Source organism: Poecile atricapillus, chromosome 3, assembly GCF_030490865.1.
Source record: "Poecile atricapillus isolate bPoeAtr1 chromosome 3, bPoeAtr1.hap1, whole genome shotgun sequence".
Classification (NCBI taxonomy): domain Eukaryota; kingdom Metazoa; phylum Chordata; class Aves; order Passeriformes; family Paridae; genus Poecile; species Poecile atricapillus.
The window spans coordinates 65,703,265-65,726,964 of NC_081251.1; the positions used below are offsets into that span (position 1 = coordinate 65,703,265).

A 23,700-nucleotide genomic window follows, 5' to 3' on the forward strand; every position below is an offset into this window, starting at 1 on the left:
CTGTTAGCTTTTCCTTCAGCCAAAATAGTCTTGCAGACTTTTGAAACTTACGAATTGCAATTCTTATTTGTTTTGTTCCTGAGGTCTAGTTTATTTCTTTCAAAATACTGGCATTGAGAGATCTATTTTGTAACATATTAAAGGAAATGGTTATAGTTTGTGTGAAGCTGTGTGCACCATGTATTCTCAATTTGTTCCTGAAGGCTGATATTGTGGGTATAATTTTTATTATGGTAGGCTTTTAAAAGTCTGTCTCTGCCCTACTTCCTGTGAGTAGTAATATAAGGAGCATGAATTTTGTATACAGTCTTGCTGGTTTGGGATCAAATAATGTGCTGAACTTTAAGACTTTTGATTTTTAAGACAGAGTGACTGAAACAAAAAAAAATAAACCACTGTCTGACCTTTTAAACTAGGTTTGATGCTGAAAGTGCTGAGGTCTTGAACTGGATTTCAAAATCAAAATCTGCCATTCAGGCTGCAGACATCAAAGAATATAAGAAGATGAGAGACACTTCAAGCATGAAAGAAAAATTTAAGGTAAAATGGGGAGATAGAGCATGTTTCAGTGAATACTCTACTTTGTATCTAAGCTGGCTGTCAGCTGGAGGTGTGAGCTGATCCACATGCTTTGAGGGGATTAAGTCCCTCAGTTAAATAGTTTCAGAATTGGGCATACATAGAAATCTCTGACCAGCTGGACACATTTTTTTGCTGGTATTGCTGCATAATCCACAGGAAATTTTAAAAACATATATTTCTCATGTCTCCATTGGAGGTCTGAAAAATATCTGTCTTCAGGATTATTATCTTTTGTACTAAGTAGCATATTTTGGTTTAATGTTTCACAGTTGGAAGTAGCCTTGATCGACACCACTTTTATAATTTTGGTAGAGATAGGCCAGTGGGGTGCTCAGAGACCCTTTGAATCATGCTGTGACACTCCTCAAACACTGTACCACCCAAGGTCCTAAGTGGTTTGTTGTTACAATGCTTGGACATGTTCTTTGCTCTATTAATTTTGGAGAAAACTTGATTGTTACAGCTTGTGTACAGTATTGCTGACTTGCAAGACAGACTACATAAGTTTACAGAATCTTGTGGGAGCTGTGAAATAGCCATTTTATTTTCTATTCCTTTCTTGGCAGGAAACTATTCTTGCTATTTTCTGTTTCTTGAGCCTTCTTTGTTAATGAAGGCTAACTGGAGCATTAGCAGGACCTGCATCTGCTTTTTAAATCAAAACCAGTACTTAAAGATCTCTATAAAGAGGCTCCTCCCTAGTGCTCTAGTGGAAAATGGTGCCAGTGGGAATGTTTGGAATGACGGTACTATTGGAAATAAAAACCAAAATAACTATCTTGATATGTTATTTATGGATCTTTAAGAATGTTTATAGCACTTTAAAAGAGAGGCTCAGAGATGAACACCAGGTTCCCATGAACAGTACTGTTTTTAAATGATTGGTCTGTAAGTGGATAGGACAGAGTTTGTTCTTCCCAGCTGTGCAAATAAGTGCATGCTTCTGAATGTACCGTAGCAAGTCTGCACCAGAGTAATGACCTTTGACGTTAGGTTCAAGAAGATTTTATTTTGGAGATACTTTATTGTAATCACAGAGGATGTTGAAGTTGTGGTCTTGTGGCCGAGGAACTTACCTTTCCTCTGTGGATGTATTCTACCTATTGACTCACAAAGGAACATTCACCAATATGTATAATTTGTGGGAGGAACTTTTTCCTTTAAAAGTCTTGGTAGTCACAGAGAATTTCCCTCCCCAATCTTTGTGAAGGAGAGTAAAGCACCAGAACTTACAAGAGTGGATTTCTAGTGTGCTGTAGTTCTTGTTGTTTGGACTTCTAGGGAACAGGTCTGTTGCTCCCTTCTACTGGAAAACACAGTAGCAGCTGTAGAAATGAAGGGACTATTAAGAAGGTCTTTTCTCCACTGGTTCATGTTAGAGAATTGCAGCTGAATTTTGGTCACAAGTGACTTGTTTTAGCTGGTCTCCCAATATCTTATCTCACACAGTGAGGTTTCAAGCCTTTAAACAATATTTTATTCCTGGTGCTGTAGTACTACTCTCTTGCATGCCTGGTACTTCTGAAAGGTGACTCCTTTTGCATTTGTTTTCTGCATAAGCAGAACTAACACGCACCTCAGAAGTTGGTGTATCCAAGACAATGATGTGTTTTGGGTAGTAGTGGGAAAATAGATATTACTGGGTGAAAGAGGGAAGTCAAAGAAAATAACCCTTCCTGCCACTGTATTCTTTTGGGATTCACTTTGAAGGTGATTGAAAAGGAAAGAGATGAAAAAAGCCAGAAGTTAGATGAACTGAAACGAAGTGGACACATTCTATTGGATCAAATGGGAAAGGGTAAGCAACTTGGAGGTTTTTCTTTTTTGTGATTTAATCACTTGAGTTGCTGGGAAATAATACTGAAATACATTATCTCCTCCTTTCTCCCTCCATTTTCTTTCCTTTATTGGTCATTGTTACTTTCACTACTTAGTTGTGTAGTTTTTTTTATTAAAGCTTTCACAAAAGCAATATTATTATTATTCATTAATGTGCATGTGTTCATTTGCAGTCTTTTAAGGGGTATTTTAAGAAATTATTTCTATTTCAGTAACAATGCTAGTTAGATACTTTCAAGGAAGTGGTTTGATTTTTAAGTAAAAGTTGTAAAAAAACTGCTATAGAGAAGTGAAAATTTTGAAGCCAAATTTAAACTTGATACGTGTGTGTATCTCATTTTTTTGTAGTTTTATCTGCTTTTGTATAAACTATTAGTGTGTTTTTAATGATGCAGTCACAGTCTATGTCTCAAAGGCAAAGAGAGGTATCTATATGATTGGGAAAATGATTTCCAATTAAAACCCTGATCCATGGGATCTTATAATTGACATCCATGACAGTTGAATCTTTAAGCCTTGCCAAAATCTTGTTTCATATTGAAAAAACTCCATCAGTGCAATGATATCTCTATGAAAGAGATATTCATATCATCTAGAGGCAATCTTTTAGATCTGCTGTGCACTTGACTTCTGGTGAAGTTATCACTGGTAGCATTCAGACAGGAAAGAGAATGGTATTACTGTCTTGGATAATGACCAGCATCCCTTTTGGAAAATGCTCAATTCCAGTGGATTTCTGTGCAATCACATTTTTTTGCAGTCTGATGCTTTGCTTGTATGCCCCAATTTACTAAGCATGTCTAGTAAATATGCTTTTCCCTCTTTGCTTACTGCAGCTGAAGTTTTTACAGTTGGTGCTATTTCCCTGAAGCTGATGGCTGAAAGCCACTGATTTGATCTGGAGCTTGGCTTATAAAAATTTTTAGATGTTCCTTGTTTGAAAACCCAAACCGAAACAAATCAATCCTGCCTTCCTCTTTCTTTTAGCTGTGATAGGTCATGGTATGAAACCGGCATCTGTTAACCATAATGAGAAAAACGTAGTTGAAAAGCTGCTTTGTATCAGCAAAGACTAAGGTCAAGAATTTGCATTCTAGCTGATTGTCATCTTAAAGGTTGGGATCTATAGAAAATAACCAATCTTAAACTTCTTGTTTTGTTAGGGTCTGATAATAGGTTCTGTCCAGCTCAGGCTCACAGACTTTTTCCAGACCTAGGCCCAGCTACACCTGCGTGGAATAATGCACATTGTTGAGATGAAAGAATGAGGGATGGGAACACCTTGCTTTGAAATGATTTATAGCTCAAGTAGCCAGATAAGATATCAGTCTCAAGGTGTGAGATTTAGAAGCAACGAGTCAGCCATAGCTCAAGCAGGAAATACGTTTCTTCTTTGCATAGCAATATATAACATTTTAGCTCAGTAGGCAGATGACACAAAGCTTGTTTTCACTTATTAACCTATCACCTTTGCTTAATTTTGCTGCACTGTGTCTCTCTTAGCCAAAAAGCTGACAGGTCACGTACTCACATACCGCTCTACTACAGTTTCTAGATCTCCAACCTACTCTATAACTCACACTATTACAGCTTAAACCTAAAACTATTTTACTTAATATAATTTCTTACCTACTCTAGGCATATTTTTACTTACAATTATAGGCACATAAGTTTATAATTTCTCTACCCAATGTCTGTGTACCTTCATCATTACATCAGTCCAAGCTCTTTCCAAGGCTGCAGATTGAATCCTTCAGCATCTGCAGAAGTTTCTATTATTTGGCTTCCGATAGCACAGCACGGGCACATTTGTGCCTACATCCATTTCTATCCTGGGAGAGGTACAGGCTGTGCCATAGTGGCAGTGACTGGTCTTTGTGTGCGTGCTCCTCCCCTGTGGCTGCTCTGGTGTTGGTGTGCCAAGCCTGTGGCTGATGTGTGAGCACAGGGGCATCTATGGACCAGGGTCATCAGGTGCTCTTGTAGAAGCTGGCTGGCTGCCCTGACCAGAGATTTGGGCTCTACATGCGCTAGAGTGATTCAGCAAAAAAACCCCTCCCCCTGTCTTTCCTCAAAAGTAAGAGTATCTCACTCTACATTTTACTAGAAATAAAAGCTGAAATGGTGCTAGTAATAAGTATAGATTTATAGATGTTGGACTTGAAATCAAATAATTTTGTATATTAATATGAAAGTGCACTTGTATTTGAAGAGATTAAAGGTTAAATGCTTGTTAATGAAAATGTGTTGCAGTTAATATAACAATAATTTGTATAATCTTTGTAGAAGGACTCCCTACAGTGGATATAAAATCTGTGATGGAGAAAATTTTGTCGGGGTGGAAAGATGTGGTTCAAAATTTAGAAGAAGTGGCCAGAAAGATAAAGTACCAGGAAGATATAAATGCTTATTTAAAGGAAATGAATGAGCTTGAGAAGACTTTAAATGAGAAGGATGACTGGCTTAAAAATGACGCTTCTTCAGCATCTCAGTCCTCAGCAGTCCAGAAAAACTTATGTCGGGTAAGTTTGGCTCAACTTGTTAATTTGTATTGGAAGCTGTCAGAAGCACAGCTCAAGTCAGAAGAGCTTGGCCTAGTCAGTAAGAGAACTCAGTTTCTGAGGCATGCAGGGCACCTGATTTGACTGGAAGATTTTGGAATCTCTGTCACTCAAGTAATTCAGTGTTGTCACCCTAGTACTGTGGGTGAGCTGTGCTGCAGTAGTTTACTAAAATCTTTGTGTTTACAGGGCAAGTGTGAATTTTGGTTTTGGTTTTTCTTTTGCAGCAGGAGTTAACTCATCTTGTAAGCCTGAGTCCGCAGTTAGAAAATCTGAAAGCCACCTGTAAGACATTGACCTCCCAGCCCAATCCTCCCAATTTCATTCAGGAGAACTTGAGTGATTTTCTTAATCACTTCAAATTGACTCGTCAGAAACTAGAGGAACGTCACCAACAGCTGAAAAAAGGTAAATAAATAAACATAAATATATATGTTTTAGCATAAAGCCTCCTGCTTACTTGTGTTCTGATTTTTTTTTGTTTCGAGCTGACTGAAAGCTCATTGAATTCTGGTAGTTTTTGTAATGTTTGTGCTAGGCTTTGTGTCAAACTGACAAAATTATTTTATTCGCCTGGAAGAATATGGCCTCCTCTGTGCACAATTCAAAAATCTATCATTCCATGGTGTTTAAAACCATTATGCAAGGATGCAACATTCCTGAAACCTCATTGAACTACTTAGCAAGACATATTTAAGGTAGAAAATATAGCTCAAAAATCTGTCTCTCTCTGGCACTTAGAGAAATAAATATTCTGTAATGAAATTCTAGAAATGAAAAGTAGAAGATTAGGAGAACCTTGTAAAATGAAAGTGTGCATGTGAAATTTATTATTTTTCATAGCTTTGAGCACATTAGTCATACATAATTCCTTTTGGAAATTTCATCTCTGAAGTGATTTGGAATCTAGCTTACTTTTCAGGCAGTTTCTACTTGGGTTGTTGCATTAAAAAATTCAGTATGAGCATTCAAACCAGTTGTGCTGGTTTCTGAAGGATTTTAAATGTAGTGCATGAAATATGTAGTTCTGCTTACACTTCACAGCTGAATAGTGACAGCACAGACCTGTAAGAGATTTTTTTTCTTAGTTTTAGTTTCAGAGGAATATGAGGAAGTGTTTTATTAACAGCCTCAAATGGAAGAGCATTAACACACTATTCCGTGTGTAATAAAAATAGGCTCAATTATGAAATTGTTAAGTCATCTATACAATGTGTTGCACCAGGCCTGCATACTTCAATTTTATCCATGCAGAAAACTGTATGAATGAGGTATCTGTCAGCCATGTTCAAATTACAAGGGTGTGTTTTCATTCTTACTGTGACAAGTTATTACCTTATAGCTGTTTTGAGTTCATGGACTTGTGAGTAATTTTATTGGTATTTTGGTAACTATGTCATGTGACAAAGATACTTTTTTTTTGGTGTCACACATCACTTGAAGTGTTATTGGTGTACTTGAACCAGTTATTGCTTGGTAGAAACACTGTATATATTCTAATACATTAAATTTGTGTTTGTGTGTCTTTTGAATGAGACAACCTATTGCTGAAGAGCAGAAGGAAATGTCAGTACAGGGTTTTAGCTGTTTATTTACAGCATAGTTTGAATTGCTGCAAGGTAAAAACTTCCAGAGCTATGTAACTGGTGGAATCAACTGGTGGTGTGACTTAGGCATTTGTGAACTTGGCAGGCTTTGACTGACAGAACGCCACCTCTTCTTTGAGCCTCTGAAAACTCCCCCATGGAGTGTTACTCAGTCCCATCTCTATGGGCATTTTTTAGATAGGAATCAACTCAATATTTTTGTCATTGGGAAACTATTTTAACTATTTTCTTCTCCTTCAGGATTTTCTGTAGTTTAGTGAGAGTGCACCTATATGCTTTTTATTAATGTCCTTCCCCCCCCCCTTTAAATTGATCTGACTTTTTGAGAAAAGGAAGCTGGATAACTCGGATTCTCTCAAATGGTTGACTCATTGTTATAAATGGTAGGACAGTTCTGACAGTAAGCTGTTGAAAAGCTACCTGGTGAGTCACAACAAGGCTTAGATTAATTTTCACTTGTGGCAGTAAGAAAATTGCGTAGGAATCCAGGGCCAGATAATGTACATACCACAGTACAGGATTTACAGGCAAAATCCTGTTTGCTGCAGTTATTCCAATTGGCTGTTTTCATTCTGAAATTCAGTGAGGTGCTGCCTCCTGCCTGGGATTCCACAGGGCTGGATCAAACAAATTTTGGGATGTGGTTGAAGATGGCAGGCAGATACTCTAGCCAAACTTGAATTCCCTTTTAACTCTTTCTAGATGATGTCTCTGTTCTGGCAACAGGCTGAAAGCCTGCTTGGTAAATATATTAAAAAAAGTAAAAAAGCAACCCCACAAAGCCTACTCTAATATGTGTTTTATGTATTTATATATACACACACACATATTTATGACTATATACCAATATATACTATTTATACTAGCTTATATAGTTCCTATATATAGTGTGTGTATTTAATCTTTAATGTATGGCTGTATATTTGCTTTACTGGGTTTTGTATATATAGTAGATATATATCTATATATATATTGTATTTGCAGATTAAATTGTAGATATATCTAAAGCTTAAAAATGCAAAATACTAAATTTAGATGGTTTATATATTTTAAATACTATGGATTTTTCCTCACTATAATAATATATAATTTAAATACTATTGATTCTACAACCCCTCCCACCCAGACAGATTTAGGTGTTTAAATGTATAAAAAAAGTTTCTGAAAATGGTTTTGAGTTTGTAAAATTTTTGTGAGGTTTAATTGTATATTTATTATTATATTCCATATATTTATTATATATTTAATGTTTTTAAAGGAAAAATAGTGCTATCTGTTGAAGATTTTTTTTAGCTCTTGGAAACTTGATTATGTTCACATCTCCTATGGTTTGGGTTCATGTGTATTTCCTTATGTTGTGTTTTGTTCCCTTACTCTTCTGCATGGTGCCAGAGACAGAAAGCCAGCCGAGCCGGGAGTACATGGTGTCCCTGCAGCAGCTGAAGGACACGCTGAGTGAGCTGGAGGGCAAGCAGCACTCCATTGCCAGTGGCCTGAGCGAGCCCAGCAAGGTGGAGAACGCTCTGCAGCAGGCAAAGGTAACTCTCACCTTAGCACTGAAGTAAGGAAGTTACTCCATTGCTGTCACCCTCTGTTCTCCTCGTTTTCAGTGGGGTGGCTAAACACACACAGAGGGGTGTCGGGGATGCGGGACATGGAGTCTGCTTTTGGAGGTGGCTTGCTGGGCTATCAGGCTGCTGAGGGACACATCCAGGCGAGGGTTGGATATCTCTAAGCCTGCAAGGCTTCACAGCCTGCAAGGCTTCTCTTGCTGCCTGTGCCAGGAGATGGGGCTGGGAGCTGGGACTGCTCAGTCACAGGAAAAGGACCTCAGATGGCCTTGGTGGCTTCCCCAGGCACTCTGGTGTGCATGTCCCTCCTGTGCTCAGGAGTTGCAAATCAAATATTAAGGCCCCCAGAGCACCCCCCTTCTAGAGGCTGGGTTGGATGAGGTTGGTGACCTGATCCAAGATCTGCTCCTCTGTTGCCGAGTGCAGTTGTAAGGAAAACCAGGAGCTGGGACCTGCCTTTCCCTCTGCTGGGAGCTGCCCCTGGCTGACCCACACCGCTGTCATTCCTGTGCCTGGCCTGGTGGGGCCTTCTGTCCTTGGGAGGCCATGTCCCTCCCTGGGGCACGGTGGGCTCTCCAACCCTGCCTCTGCCCTTCTGAAGGGGCTGCGGTGTGCAGGCTTTCAACCCCTCCAAGCACTGGGAAAAGCCCACCCAGGTGTGAGGGGTCTGCCTGCTTAAGCTGTCTGCGGGTCAGCTGGTTAACAAACCCATCCTGCCGCATTCTGCTCGGGTCTTTGGAGAGAGTAACTGCGCTTCTGTGACCTCCAGACTGCCTAGCAAAGGGAAACAGTGCTTGTGAGCCATAAAGGTAATTGATAAAAAATTGTCTCCAGTAGAATCAATGTTTTGTTTCCTGTTGTGAACTTATAAAGTAGACAAAAATTTATAGATGACAGCTGCTTTGCAAATACCACATATACTGAGGCAGGGATGGACCTCTCTCCAGGGAGAGAATTCTGCATCTGCAGTACTTCCCCCCCCCCCCCCCCCCCCCCTTTTTTTTTTGTTTGTTCGCAAAAAACTCAGTAAATACTTCCCTGCCTGCTCCACCACCCTCCACATTCAGAAGCATGTGTTTTTCCCTGTGTGGTGGCCTAATAAGGCTGCAGGTGACTCTGGAGGAGCTGTTGAGCTCTGGTTGCTGGGTGCAGAGAGGTTGTTATATCCATCTCTGTTTAGCTGAGTGATGGTTTTTAGAAGTCCAGTAAACAGATATTAGTGCTTTGGGGGTTTTTTGAGCCAGGACATTAAAACAAGCTTTGATTCTTTGGTTTTCTATTTTGTGTTGCTTCTATATTGTTTAAACTTGGCAGAGATTTTCTGGTCCATATGCTATGTGAATTGCAATGACATTTAGCCTTTGGAGGCTTGTCTTTTCCTGCCTCTTCCCAGTTTTCTTCAGAGTCTAATTACCCTGAAAAGACATACTATGCTAGTGTAGGTGCTTTAATGTTAGAAAGTGACAAGAGAGGGGAACAAACTGTATATGAGGAGCTGCTTGTGGACCTTGGATTGTTCATCTCTCTCCACACTGTAGCAGGCACTAATAAGTGCTTTATCTGTGGTCTCCTGCACAGAAAGCTCTTGTTTTCTGAAACATACATTCCTCTTCCCAGTCTCATTGCTACCTTTCTACCTGTCTTAGAGGAAATGGTACACTTTCCAGGAAAAGAAACACAATAAATGTAAAGTAAATCTAAGAACATGAACAGTTTAAAAAAGATTCTTCCTCAGTAGAAAGACAGCAAAATATGTATGCAGACATCTTGCTTGTACATATTAAATGCATATACTGGAAAATTAAATCCAATGACTTGATAATAATTTCATGTGTTCATTGTGAATTTCCTTGAAGCAAATTTGTAGCACAGTAATCAAAACTATGAGTTCAATGAAATGGCAGAATTTTTCATATTTTGGCTTATACCTTCAGCTGCTTTTTATCATATTAGTAAATTCGCTCTTTCAAATCGAGCGGCTCTTTATATCAGCAATGTCATAGTGAATATATTCTGAATATATCCTCCCTGTATCTCATCTGGGAAAGTAGGTTTCAAAACTTGAGTATCCAGAGCGTGTTTTGCAACTAAGACATTATATTTCACTTTACAAAACTTGGAAGAACACACTCGGCTGGTTTGTGTGTGCTTTTAAAAAACAAACAGACTTGTGGGGGGGAATGGAAATATTGAGTTCCTGGTCTGCCTGCATTGCAGTTTCCTGTGTGAGTGCAGTGTGACACAGCCATTGCTTTGTTGACTTGTGTGCCAGTACCGCGCAGCACACGAGAGGCGTCGATGCCTGCGCGTGTTGAGCTATGAGGCCAAGCTTTGCTACCCCTTCTGTAGTCTCGGCTGCTGCACCAGTACAGCAGCTGCAGGTTTTGCTGCTTAAAAGGTTGGTTGGACATTTCTGCTGCAATACGTGCCGTGTTCGAGTATCAGTCTTCACTGAGTCTGCCCTCTGCACAGCAAAACTTTTGATGTACTTGAACTTGTATGTAAGTGTGTACATATTGTATGGCTAATACTGGAAGGAGGCTTTTTATTTCTTTGTTATAGACAGTTTGTGAGACACTGGAAGGCCAGAAGCCCAGAGTAGATAAACTTGCTGAAGAAACAAAGGCTTTGGAGAAGCACGCATCTTCGGACATAAAAAACACCTACGTGCAAGAGTTCAAGGATGTGCAGGGACGCTGGGACAAGTTAAAGCTCAAGATTTCCAAAGATGTTAAACTACTGGAGGAAATTATGCCCAAGTTGAGAATATTTGAGGTAAAACGAAAGGATATTTTTTTGGGGGGGGTTGCATAACTCAGTTGCTTTAGAGACTTTTCTTTATCTGTGTTCCTGCAGGAGTCCAGATGAAACTGATTGAGAAGTGGAATGTTGATGATCCACTAGTCTGGCAGAGGCTGAAAGCATATATTGTATATTTGTAGCAGCGTAAAAGTGGAATTCTAATGTGCCCAGGATATTATTTTGTCTTCTAACAGAGATACTTTTCACTTAAAATTAGTGTCCCTGTCTTTCCATAAGCAAAGGTCAAGGATATTCCAGCTGTGCTGTTGATCCCTGTAGGGGCTGATGATCTTCAGTGTGATTGGTATCAGATGCCCACTAGTCTTAAAGTGTAATTCCATCCCTGCTGCAGAAAACCTGCTCCTTCAAGTGGGGTTTTGGTAAACAGTAATGAAGAATTGGTACAAGGAAGTTTGAAAAGGGAGTAAAGAATATGCATGGTATAGTTACTTCCAGTTCCAACCATGGCCTCTGAAGTGACAGGAAGGACAGTTAAAAAATTAAGATTACTCAGCAGTCTTACCTATTTTTAAAATATATACATGTGCCTATGAAATCTTGCAGGACTGTTCTGAGAACAAAATTAGGTCCTGAGCAAGATGTCAGAAACTTTCCTGTTACTTTAAAAAGAAGCACAGAAACCAAAAAGGAAATTATAGCAGAAGAAACAATGGCAGCAGTTATTAAGTAGTTGCTTTATTAAGATTAAATTATTATTATTATAATTGAGTAACTGAAAATGAAAGAAATACCTACTGATGCTATCTGTTGAAATATGGGTCTTGCGTTGTGTTTTCTTATGAGCTGTATTTTTAAGTACACAATTCTTGTGTTTTCTAAATGTTTTGTAAAGCTGTCAGTGGATGGACAGTTGTGTTCTCTGATTTTTCCTTTGGTACTTTTCTATAGAGTCTTTTGTAGTCTAGTACTGTATAAATAAAAATGACAGCCTGGAACAAGTTGAATAAAAATGCTGTGGATGACACTGGGAACAGCAGGATGTAACTTGTACTGCAGGAAAGATTGTTATGGCAGCCTTGGTGTATGGTCCTGGTGCAGACACCAAACCAGGGACGCAAGATTAGTTTGGAGAATGGCTGGGCAAGATCTCCCTGGCCTAAGAGAGGAGTTGAAGCACCTGACTATTAAAGGGGAAAAAAAATTGGCATGGGGGGAGAAAAAAAAAGTGAATGTCAGTGCTTGGAGGACATGTGGTTTATGTTCAACTACAGGCAAATATTAGTTTATTTTTAATTTTTTTTCCCCTAAATCACTTTGAAAAATCGACATTTCCCAAAACAACACTCCTCACATTTAGGTTTTTGAAAAGAAACAATGTAAATATTTTCATTTTAACAGTGAGCAGACAGGTGAACAATGACTAAGATGCCTTGTTAGTCTGATGAGCATGTCAGTGGCAGATCTGTCTGTGAGTCCAGCTGCTTAGGTGGCTCTTCTGTTGTGATGTGACAGAGGCTCCCCCAAGCTGACAACGCATGCATTAGTGACATGAACTAGCAGTTTTACTGGGGGACTGTAATATTCATGTGATGGAAAGAGTAGACAAGGCTCATTTTATCAGTTTAGCATCTTGTTTTTTCTAGAAGAAATTTTCTTTATCTTGTATTTTGTTATCATACCTCTAGTAATGTATGGCTTGCTGCAGCTTTGATTATGTATCACTTTGAGATCTTTTACATCTGCTGCATGGCTGTACATCATGTGGTTTTTCTAGGAGTGAACAAGTTAAGGTTCAGCACGTTAGATCTTTGTTCTTGCCTGGAATAAATGTCAAAAACTGAAGAAGTGAAGTTCCATAAGGAAGACATAGCAGAATTCCAGTACCTAAATGGGACCTTCAGGAGAGCTGAAGGAGAGCTTTTTACATGGGCTTGTAGGGATAGGACAAGGGATAATGGGCTCTAAACTGAAAGAGGGTAGGATTAGACTGGATAATGGGAAGAAATTCTTTACTGTGAGGGCAGTGAGACACTGGAACATATTGTCCAGAGAAGATGTGGATGCTTCATCCATGGAAATATTCAAGACCCATTTGGATGGGTCTAGTGGAAGATGATCCTGCCTATGGCTGGTGGGTTGGAACTGGATGATCTTTAAAGTCCCTTCCAACCCAAACCGTTCTATGATGAGGATGTTCATCTCTAAAAATTGTGAACTCTTGTAAATCAACAGCCTACACTAGTTATTTGATCACTGATAGTTATTTACCTGTGCAGTGCAGGAGCATTTACTTAATTAAACTTTTGTAGGCTTGATTTGTGATTCAGCAAGTTATTTAAATGTGTGTCTAACTTTGAGTAATCCCACTTCATTTCCTTCGGCTACTTATGTAAATAGCTTATTGTAAGAAAGCTAAATTACTTGTATGCTGAAGTGCCTTGTCAAAAGGCAGACTTTTTAAATACATATTTTTTTACATTAAGCCATGGTTCACTGTTAAGCATTCTAGGATTTTTTTTTTCGGAAAATGATTTTCAGGCTCATCATCTGCAGAAAATTCCCCCCAAATGCAAAAGGAATGAAGAAAATTTAATGATTTAACTCTCTAATAGTAGCATTGGTCTAAAAATAAACATGAACTTTGTCTAATGGGTTTTCATTAATACAGACTTTTTTGAGAAACAGTGTGTAACACATTTGAGAAAACTGTTAGTGTAAGATTTTTTTAAAAAAATGAAGTGTATGCTTTCCTCCTCTGTGACATGCAGAGTAGAAGGTGAAGCTGATGTTCTGTGATGATGATTGTTTCAGGATAAATAGATTCCATCTATTAAAAACTCCAACCAAATAGTCCAAAAATGTTGAGTAAAAGAAGTACAGCTATATTAATAAAAAATGTCAACCATGTAAGTTGGTTGAACCAGGGGAAGAAAAATCCCTCTTTGTACTCTGTTGGTTTTGTTTGTAAGGATGGTTTGGAACATCCACGATTGCATGGAAAGGAGATGGCAATGCTTGTCTCCTTCCCTCCCTCCTTCCCTTCCTACCTCACTGCAGGGTATAAGGCAACTGCCAATTGTTAGATCACATAATTCTGAAATTAGGTGTGTGTTTACCTTTTCCCCCAAGAGTTGTTCTGGTGAGTACAGTAGCTGCTATTGCCTCAAACAGCTAGGCTAGTTTTCTTTTGAATTTTAGCGATTAGTCTGATCATTTGTGTTTTGGTTTTTTTTTCCTTTTGTGTGTGTCTTGCTTATGCAAATGGATTTCCCAGCATGGTTTCTACCTGAAAAATACATTTAGCATTATCCACTCCTCTTTTCCACGTATGTATTTTTATAGGGCTCTCTGTTTTCCTTGGGAGTGCAGTTTTCAAACAAGTGTGGAAACAGTAATGCAATTTTTTGTCATAGTTTTTAGGCATATTTCCAGCCTTCAGCCAGGTCCTTCCTGTGAAGAGTAACCACATAATTCTTGAAGCCATGCTCTTCTCCTTACCTGATCCTGTGCTTTGATGTGATAGCGTGGAACAGTGCAGTGTGATTTAAACCATGCTCTGGTGGATGGAAGAATATCACTATTGTGGACTTAATATTCATATAAATTTGAGAACAGAGAAATATGGGACACCCCTCTTCCCCTCAAAAAACCCAACAAAACAAACCCAAAAAGTAAACAAAAGTCGGTCTGATTCAAAACCAAGACTATGCCAGTAGCTTGTAGAATACCCTTTTCAAGCTGCTAGAAGTTGAAATGCAACAGACATATATTCTTCATCACAGCAATGTATCAACTGTTCCTTACTATATTTGATTTAGACTGACTCGAAAGTTGTTCAGAAGTGGATGGATGGTGTAAAAGACTTCTTAATGACAGAAAAGTCTGTTCAAGGGGATACTGAAGGAATTCAAAGGCAACTTGACCAGTGCACAGTGAGTTTTGCTCTTATACGGAGTCTTTTGAAATAAAAAGAGGCATCGCTTCCTTATTATTTTGTTTGTATTATTAAGTACTGTCCATAGCACATTAAGCCCACCAGAAAAATAGTTTTATCTTTCTTCAGGGCATGTTTGAGTTGGTTTCTTTCTTGCAGCTATAATATTTTGTGCTTTTCAAAGGTCTTCACTGCAATTACAGATATGTATCTACAAGTTGGCACTATTTCCTCTATAAAAGGTTTATATATTTTTCCCAATTTTTTTGTGATTATGCAATTGAATCTGTGTGTGAAAAGTGCCTTCTGCATTAAATTTTCAAGGGTAGTAAAAGTAAGAAGCTTTTTCTTAATAATAGTGATTCTAATGAAAGTCCTAAAGTTTAGAATTGTATTTATCTTACAAGGAAGATTTCTGGCTAGTCAGTGGCACATAATGGTCACAGTTATGTAGAATTTCATCTTATAGTAAGTAATTACAGTGTACCTTCAAATGTTTATTTCCAGGAGAAGAATATAAATTGAGGTACACCAGTAATAGCAGAATATTTAATGCATGTAATCTTCAAACTTGTGTTGATTTGATCTTGGCGTTTGGCATATGAAAATGTTTATGCTGTGTATGGCAAGTTGTACTTAGTTCTTTAGTTGCATAGTTCTAATGTTTTGAATCACTGAAGGATTCTTAGAAGCAGTCTGGTATTGATCTGGTCACAGCATTGATCTGCTCCAAGAAGTTTTTCTGGAATAATTAAAAGCTGCAAAATTATTGATACAGTTATAAATTAATGTAATATCTTGTTGAAGAACAACATTCATTTTCTCTGATGTGTGTTTAGGTGTTTATCAATGAAATGGAGACAATTGAACCATCACTGAAAGAGATGAAAGAAATAGAAGCTGCCTTAAGAACTCAGCCTATGGCAAGCATAAATACTTGGACAAAGTCTAGGCTACTAGACTGCCAGACTCAGTGGGAGAAGCTGAGCAAACAGGTGAGCTCTCCACGTTGCCAGTGCTTGCTTGTTACTGCAGCTGCCTGGTTGTGTGGCAGACACAGCTGGATTGTGAGGAGGTAAAGCAGTGAGACAGTGGGGTGAGACTGTCTTACTTGTTTCACTGTCAAAGTGGCTGAAGTCCTCCTTGAATATGCACATTTCTTCAGACCTGACTGGAAGGAGCAAAATCAACTCTTTAATTGTTAGTAATTAAAAATTAATCTGTTCACTTTGCTTTATGCTGCTCTTTCTGGAGAGTGTGGGAGGAAAGTCTGACTTTTTTTTGTTGTTTCTGAAGTCTGGAATATTATGCTGTCCCTGTATAATTTTTGTCTGCTTCCAAGCAGCATAGAAAATGAAAATGGTATAAATAGACTACCACTCCAGTGTATTTAGTTGTTTCTTTTGGGTGGAAGCTTTCTGCTGTCTATAGAAATATACTTCTTTTGTTGTGATTGCTGATGAAAATCTGTTGGAGAGCCTTCCTGTTGATTTAGAATCCAGAGTGTCTCAGTTGTGGAAAGAAGAGAGTCCTGAAGAGTGTTTTATTGCTCAGTGTAATGATACATCTAACTATATGATACTTGAATTTTATTCTGTTTGACTTTTTACAGGGATTGTTAGCAGTTTGTTCAATGAAAGGAAAAAAAAGTAATTTCTCCTTCCCTCACTTTTTAGATTTTGTTGATCTGCTAAAAAGGGTTCATAAGTTTGTGTGTGTGTGTGTAAAAGTGTTTCATTAATTAAAAAGGCCTGAAAATGGTTTGGTAGTAAAATGTTTTAACAAAGACTTGTGTTTTTTCACATGTACAAGGACATTTAAGTAACAAAGCTGCTATTTCTTCTTCCACCTTGGATTCTAGATCATTAGTCAGAAAAATCGCCTGTCTGAAAGTCAGGAAAAAGCTGTAAATCTGAAGAAGGATTTGGCAGAGATGCAAGAATGGATGACCCAAGCTGAAGAAGAATATTTGGAGAAAGATTTTGAATACAAGTCCCCTGAAGAGCTAGAGAATGCAGTAGAGGAAATGAAGGTCAGCAATGCCAGGTCATTGTAGAGGCCTGATTAAAGAAAACAAAACTTTATGGCTTTGGGGGTTGACCTTTTATGGAATTATATTTGTGGAAAAGAGTTCAGGTCATGACAAGATTAGTGGTATTTTTCATTTCATTTTGTGGAATTTTTGATTTTTAAATCATAAACTATAAAAGCAGATGTTATTTTTGGCCATGAGGGGTAGGGAGTTCATAATAAATAACAGCTTGCTCAGTTGTTGAGTCAGACTTTTTATGTATAACATAATAAACATTAGAAATATGGAAAAAATTTGCAGGAGACAAAACTTGAAAAAAGTGTCATCTTTTATTTCTATCTAAATTAGTGGTTGTGAAAACATTCTTCTGCTTCTACCTCTTGGACCTCAGTGTCATCTCCCCTAAATATTATAACTCCACATTTAGAAAATACTTCGCAACAGGGATGTTGTAAGGTTATCATGTGTTCGTCATCTGTTGCAAACAGTGATTTTTTAATAACATGAGTTGGAAGACATTCACAAGGATCAGTGAGTGATGTTCATCCCTGTTTCTCTAGTTTTGAATCTGGTGGCCAAATAAATGGAGAGGAAGGAGATTTTTTTGTCTCATTATAATATTGTCAGTTCAACAGATAATTTTCTTGAATATATGTACAGAGTAAATAATTCTCTGTTTTTTTTTCCTGAGTTCAGTCATATCTTCATAAATGTTTTGACTTGTGTGTACACTTTTTAAATGAGTATCCATTATACTTTCACTTGACAGACCATTAAAGAAAAATTTCTCCCTTACAAGTGCTTTGACAAAGCCATTTGAAGTTTTGAATTGCCCTTTTTGAAGGGGTTTTCTGAAGCAGTCCTTAACAAGAGTTTTAATATATTCATGTCCTTTGAAGCCACTTGAGATCACATAGTCTGACAGCTGGCTGAACACAAGCCAAGGAAAGAAAAAGCCTTCTTTTCATTGGAAAATCTGTGAGACTTTTAGCACGTTTACCTTTGTCAAATCCAGATTATATTACGTATATTATGACAGTTATGTCAGTAAGCCTGTAAACTTATTGTAACACTTACAATTCCCTTTCATTTGCAGTAAGAATATTATCCTGGGACTACTTTTAGGACCGGGAAAGAGCACTGTCTGGATTTGGCTCATTTTTGGTTTTAAGTTTGCCAGTTCTGCTCTCATTTGAACAGAGAGTGGAACTCCTGCTGACATTAGGATGAACAGGTTTAAGATAAGGCTGGGTGGTTTTTGAAAATCCTGCCATAAAATATATTTCCAAAATTTTCTTTTTTTTGTCCTTCTATTAGCTGACTTTTAAAAAATTGCCTTACATTTAGAAGACATCTTGAAGTATATGTACAAAAATTATGCTGAATTCTGCTATACAGTGCAATGCCTTATTTATCAGAGGTATTTCGTCTTCATAAAAGTGTTCTTGAAACCTGAGAAGAAAGATATGGAAGAGTCTCTATTTCTGGAGGCTTTTATTTGTCTCAGCAGGGAGATTCAGACTGGTCTGCATGATCTGTCTTCCAGCTATCCTTCTTCCTCAGTTCTGACTAAGGCAGAATTTGACAAGTGATAATAGAGTTTCTCCAGACCTGTGTGTTGTAGTGTACTTAGCTTGTATATGTGTTGCCAGGCTCCTCTGGGTGTAGTTAGATTGAAGGAATTTTTCTAGCTGTCCTTTTTGTGTGTTCCTTGAGCACACCCAGCAGCTGTGAGGGAGGTGCCAGCTTTGTAGTTGCACAAACTACAGTTACCAGTCCTGGGTTATTACACCATCTTTCCTTGACAATTTTTGGGAGATAGTTACTGAGCTCTGAGGCTTGTCCTTTCTGTAAATTCACCCTACCTTTTTCTTCCAGATATACTTGTTTTTAGCAAATATCTATTTTTCTTCTGGTTAATTTGTTTCTTGTATTTGCATGATAGCATAGAAATAGCACTGAACTTAATTTTTTTTCTTTGAGTCATGATTTTTTTTTTAATGAACAAACCATAAATTTTAAATATATCTGTATGCTTAATAAAACAAGATTTTTCAACACTTTCTAACATGACCTGAATTCCATGCAAGCTAGTGCTGTATTTTGTTGTGTTCAGGCCCAAGAAATACATTGGCTGCAAGACCTCCAATGTGAAACTGCTGATCTTTGATTTGAATGGTGAGTAGCTGAATGTAAGGCCACTGAAGGTTGATAGTGTAATATATTTTTTTTGACAGAGAGCGAAGGAGGATGTGTTGCAGAAGGAGGTGAGGGTGAAGATTCTCAAAGACAACATCAAGATGTTGGCCACCAAAGTGCCGTCCAGTGGTCAGGACCTGGTGACTGAGTTGAATGTTGTGCTGGAGAACTACCAGCTACTGTGCAATCGGATCCGGGGGAAATGCCACACTTTGGAGGTAAGAGTGATAGCTCTCTGCTTAGATATATCTGTTCAATTCCTTTATTGATAGATAAGGGTATCAAGTATACCCTTAGTAAATTTGTGGATGACACCAAGTTGTGTGGGAGTGCTGGAGGGTGGGAAGGCTCTGCAGAGGAATCTGGACAGGCTGATTTGCTGGGCTGAAGCCAAAGGTATGAGGTTCAACAAGACCAAGTGCCAGGTGCTGCACTTGGGTGACAACAACCCCATGTAGTTCTACAGCCTAGGGAAGGAGTGGCTGGAAGATGTCCAATGAAAAAAGGACCTGAGGGTGCTGGTACACACCCATGGAATGTGAGCCAGCAGTGTGCCCTGGTGGCTCAGAATGGCATCTTGGCATGTGTTAGAAATAGGGTGGTGTCTTAGTTTAGGTGGCCAGCAGGACTGGCAAAGTGATTGTCCCTCTGTATGTACTTGGTGCTGGTGGGGCCACACTTTGAGTGCATTGTCCAGTTCTGGGCCTCTCACTAGAAGGAGGACATTGGGGTGCTGAGAAGGATGGCAAAGCTGATTGGAAGGTCTGGAGCACAAGAGCTATGAGGAGCTCCTGAGGGAGCTGGGAGTGTATTTACTGTGGAGAAAAGGAGGCTGATGGGTGATCTTATTGCTCTCTGCAGCTGCTTGAAAGGAGAGTGTAGCCAGGTGGGGTTTGACCTCTTCTCTGAGGCCAGTCACAGGGTAAGAGGAAATGACTTCAAGCTGCTCCAGAGGAGGTTTAGGTTGGGCATTCAGAAGAATTTCTTCACAGAAAGAATGATTAAACATTGGAAAGGGCTGCCCAGGGACGTTTTGGAATCCCTGTCCCTGGAGGTGTTCAAGGCAAGATTGCATGTGGCATGTAGTGCCATGGCCTTGTTGACAAGGGGGTGTTTGGTCACAGGTTGGACTGGATGATCTCTCAGATCTTTTCCAACTTAAGTGATTCTGTGATTCTGTAAAATGGAGGCAGGTGGCACAAGAGGGGAATGGAGAAGGACACTGAAAATGTCTGAATACAGTAGCTTCAGCATAAATGCATATTACTCCTTTCCAAGATTAATTTCCCTTGAGACAATGCCTTTGGAATCCATGAGCCATCATCTAACTTTGTTTTCCAGTTGTTTTTGATGCTTCTGCAAATAAGTAAACTTGTCTCTCACACCTGCTACTGTTCTTTCTGTCTTCCAAAATGGCAAAAAGGAACTTACCAGAAATTAAAGGTTGAAATCCAGTAATAATTAGAACATGTGATTATGTTCTGGGGTAGGGTGTCTGTGTCCTGTCTTTCAAAGAGGAGCGGATGCATTTTGTTACGTTCTTAAATGAATGACCGTATGTTCTTACGTATGAACCCTTTTGTTGGTGATAGTTTAAACAGGAGTTTAGAGACCACTGTGCTCCTTTCTCTGCATCTGCCTGATAGAGCTGTGTGTTTTTCTATCTAGAACATACTGTAGTGTGACATGTTTTTTAGTATTTTCTACATGTCTCTTTTACACGACTTCTCAGACACATCTCTTTGTTTATAGGGTATATGAGCTATGGTTGGCATTCTAGGCTAATTTTTTCTTTTCTGTTGCTCCTAGGAAGTGTGGTCCTGTTGGATTGAGCTGCTTCAGTATCTTGATTTAGAAACAGCTTGGCTAAACAATCTGGAAGAAAGGGTGCAAATGACAGGAAATCTGCCTGATAAATTGGATGCTGTCAATGATGCTCTTGAGGTATTATAATGATTCTATCAGATGAGTAATTTTTCATATAGCACTGTTTAAAATAAATAAAATTCTGCACTTCAGTAGCGTACTGAAATGTGCTGAACTTTCTGATTCTTCACATTAAATGAACATATCACTCTGAATTGGAAATGCATATTTGTAAGTAAGATCCTCCACCAAAAGTGGACTTTTACTTTGTGATAGTGCCATACTTGGTACTGTGATAAAATTGTATGCTCTGTCCTGGCCTGTGTAAATTGGTTATTTCCTTCCAGGGCTATACTTGTATGAAATTATGTGAGCAAGCAAAAATCACTGTGAAGTTTGATTATCTAAAGTAAAATCATCTCTGTGGCATAATGCCATGTGCCATTATGAATTAAGCCTTAAGTATTTTATGCTTTTAGAGACCTCTCCAGACAGTTGAACTGTTAAACTTGTGTATATAACCGGACTTCAACTCTGAAAATAACAGTAATATTCAGTGTCTTGACCTTTAAAACTTTTTCTGAATAGTCCCTGGAATCAGTCTTGCGTCACCCAGCTGATAACCGAACCCAGATCCGGGAACTTGGGCAGACGTTGATTGATGGAGGAATTCTCGATGACATCATCAGTGAAAAACTGGAAGCTTTTAATGCCCGCTATGAGGAATTGAGTCACTTGGTAAGAACTTGGGGTTAGGGTTGAAGCAGACTGGATTTTTCAGCTCAAGTCTGAAATGATTCTTGTTAGCTGAATTCAAAGATGCCAGACTGCAATACAGGGAAAAAAATAGTGTCAGTGTTGTCAGCTGTTTTTAATTTGTAAAAATGTCCAAAGAGCAAGATGCTTTTCTATTTTTCATTACATGAGTCAAGTTTTGTTTTGCAAGCTTGCACTGCAGGAATGCCCTGGATTTTTTTCAGATGATTTTGACAAAAAGGGAATTCCAAAATGAAGGAACAGCTCAATATTAACAACTTAATATTGCCTTGCTACTGCCATAAATACTGGTCATTTTCTCACTAACTGTAAAAATGAGGAGTGTGACATTTTCACTTTTAGGAATAGCTAGGAAGAAGTCATGCTGAAAAAAAGAACAGAAGGAAAACATTCTTCTCCTTGCTTATCTATTAGGTTGTCCTCTTCCTCTTCTCTTGCTTCAGTCTGGTGTTTTATAGATTTAATAAGTAGAGGAAGACTAGCTGTATTTCAGGTAGCACAGGTTTGTAATTTGTGTTCTGTGTCCTGGTAATACAGGCCCCTGCCAAATTGTAGGTGGGAGTTGCTTACTGTCACTGATGAAAAAAATATAATCATACAGGGAATTTCAGTTCATCCTCGTTACAATGAGCAACATGAATGCAGTGCCCTCAGCTGGGGGCTATGTGTTGGCGTGTAAGTTAGCATTGACTACTGTTTTTCCTGTTACGACAATATTGCTGTATAAAAACCTGTTTGCTTTGGCAGCTGCAGCACTGACACCCTGGGCCTTTGGCAACTCTCTGCATCTGTGTGTGCCTATGTGCACATGCACTGGTCTGTGCATGCATGTGCTGATAGTGGGGAATTCATGTTCCTGTGCAGGTAGTGACACTTCAGATGCTGTTAAGGGAAGAGGCACTAAAGGGCAAAAACGGTGAACTTCTGTTTTGACAGTATAATCACATGAGTTTATTGTTTTGAAAGGAAATGTGAATATTAATATATCAAACAGCATTGATCTTTGGTCTACTGTAAAGTTCCTGTTTACTATTGAATAGTTAGTTTTTGAAACTGGTGTGGTTTTAACAGAATACTTTCTTCCTGAGGTGATAGGAGAGGTGTGTTTTTACCATTGTATGTGTATCTACTAGCAGAACTCTCCTGTTCCACCATTTGTCAGTTCCTGGTTCAGAAGCCACAGCAAGCTTCAAAAATTGCTGCTTTCTAGGATTCTTTTTGGTCAGTCCTCCAGGTGTAGGATTTTTTTTGGTCTCTCCTACCCTGTTTTGAGGAAGTCTACTATAATTTGTATTGAATTACTGCTGCATCTTGTCTTACCTTTCTGTCCTGCTCAGGCGGTGAGCCGACAGATCGCCTTGGAGCAACAGCTTCAGACCATGCGAGAAACCGACCACATGCTGCAGGTCTTGCAGGAAAGTTTAGGAGATCTGGATAGACAGCTGACATCTTACCTGACTGATAGAATAGATGCCTTTCAGATGCCCCAGGAGGCCCAGGTATTTCTATATACTGCAAAACTTTTGGAAATATTTGATGATAGTGCTCAGTCTAGATTTAGTAATAAACTTCAGTCCTGTGCTGATGCACTAGGTGTTATCTTGATCTGGAGTGGTGTGTTTTTTTTCAGAAGGTTTTATTGAATAACAGCAGCTTTCAATTTAGCAAGCTGTCACCAAAGACAGAATATTTAAAATAAACCTGGTGGTGTCTAAATTTTACAGTGTAGATTACTTCTGGTGGATGGTAAGAAAACTCCCCTTTCTCTCTCTGCAAGCAATTTTGTAATGTATTTTTTTCCTGCTTCTGTGATGTGGCAGAAAATTCAAGCTGAGATTGCGGCTCATGAATCCACCTTAGAGGAGCTGAAGAAAAGTGCTCGCTCTTTCCCTCCTGCTTCTCCTGAATGCAGGTCTCCCCGTGGTGGAACTCAGCTGGATGCTTTGCAGGTAAAGACATGAGTCACCCT

The 23,700-nt window shown here is 38.8% G+C and overlaps 1 protein-coding gene across 1 annotated transcript in view; it reads left to right on the forward strand.

The window, feature by feature from the left end:
* The window catches only part of UTRN (utrophin), a 307,480-nt gene that overhangs the window by 61,022 nt on the left and 222,758 nt on the right, over positions 1-23,700 (forward strand). The window contains exons 17-30 of the mRNA XM_058833987.1: positions 417-540; positions 2,293-2,380; positions 4,708-4,943; positions 5,210-5,390; positions 7,982-8,127; positions 10,723-10,935; positions 14,742-14,855; positions 15,697-15,852; positions 16,719-16,889; positions 19,127-19,306; positions 20,898-21,032; positions 21,543-21,692; positions 23,069-23,230; positions 23,552-23,680. Coding sequence (XP_058689970.1) covers positions 417-540; positions 2,293-2,380; positions 4,708-4,943; positions 5,210-5,390; positions 7,982-8,127; positions 10,723-10,935; positions 14,742-14,855; positions 15,697-15,852; positions 16,719-16,889; positions 19,127-19,306; positions 20,898-21,032; positions 21,543-21,692; positions 23,069-23,230; positions 23,552-23,680 — 2,185 coding nt within the window. The remainder of the gene's footprint in view (positions 1-416; positions 541-2,292; positions 2,381-4,707; positions 4,944-5,209; positions 5,391-7,981; positions 8,128-10,722; positions 10,936-14,741; positions 14,856-15,696; positions 15,853-16,718; positions 16,890-19,126; positions 19,307-20,897; positions 21,033-21,542; positions 21,693-23,068; positions 23,231-23,551; positions 23,681-23,700) is intronic.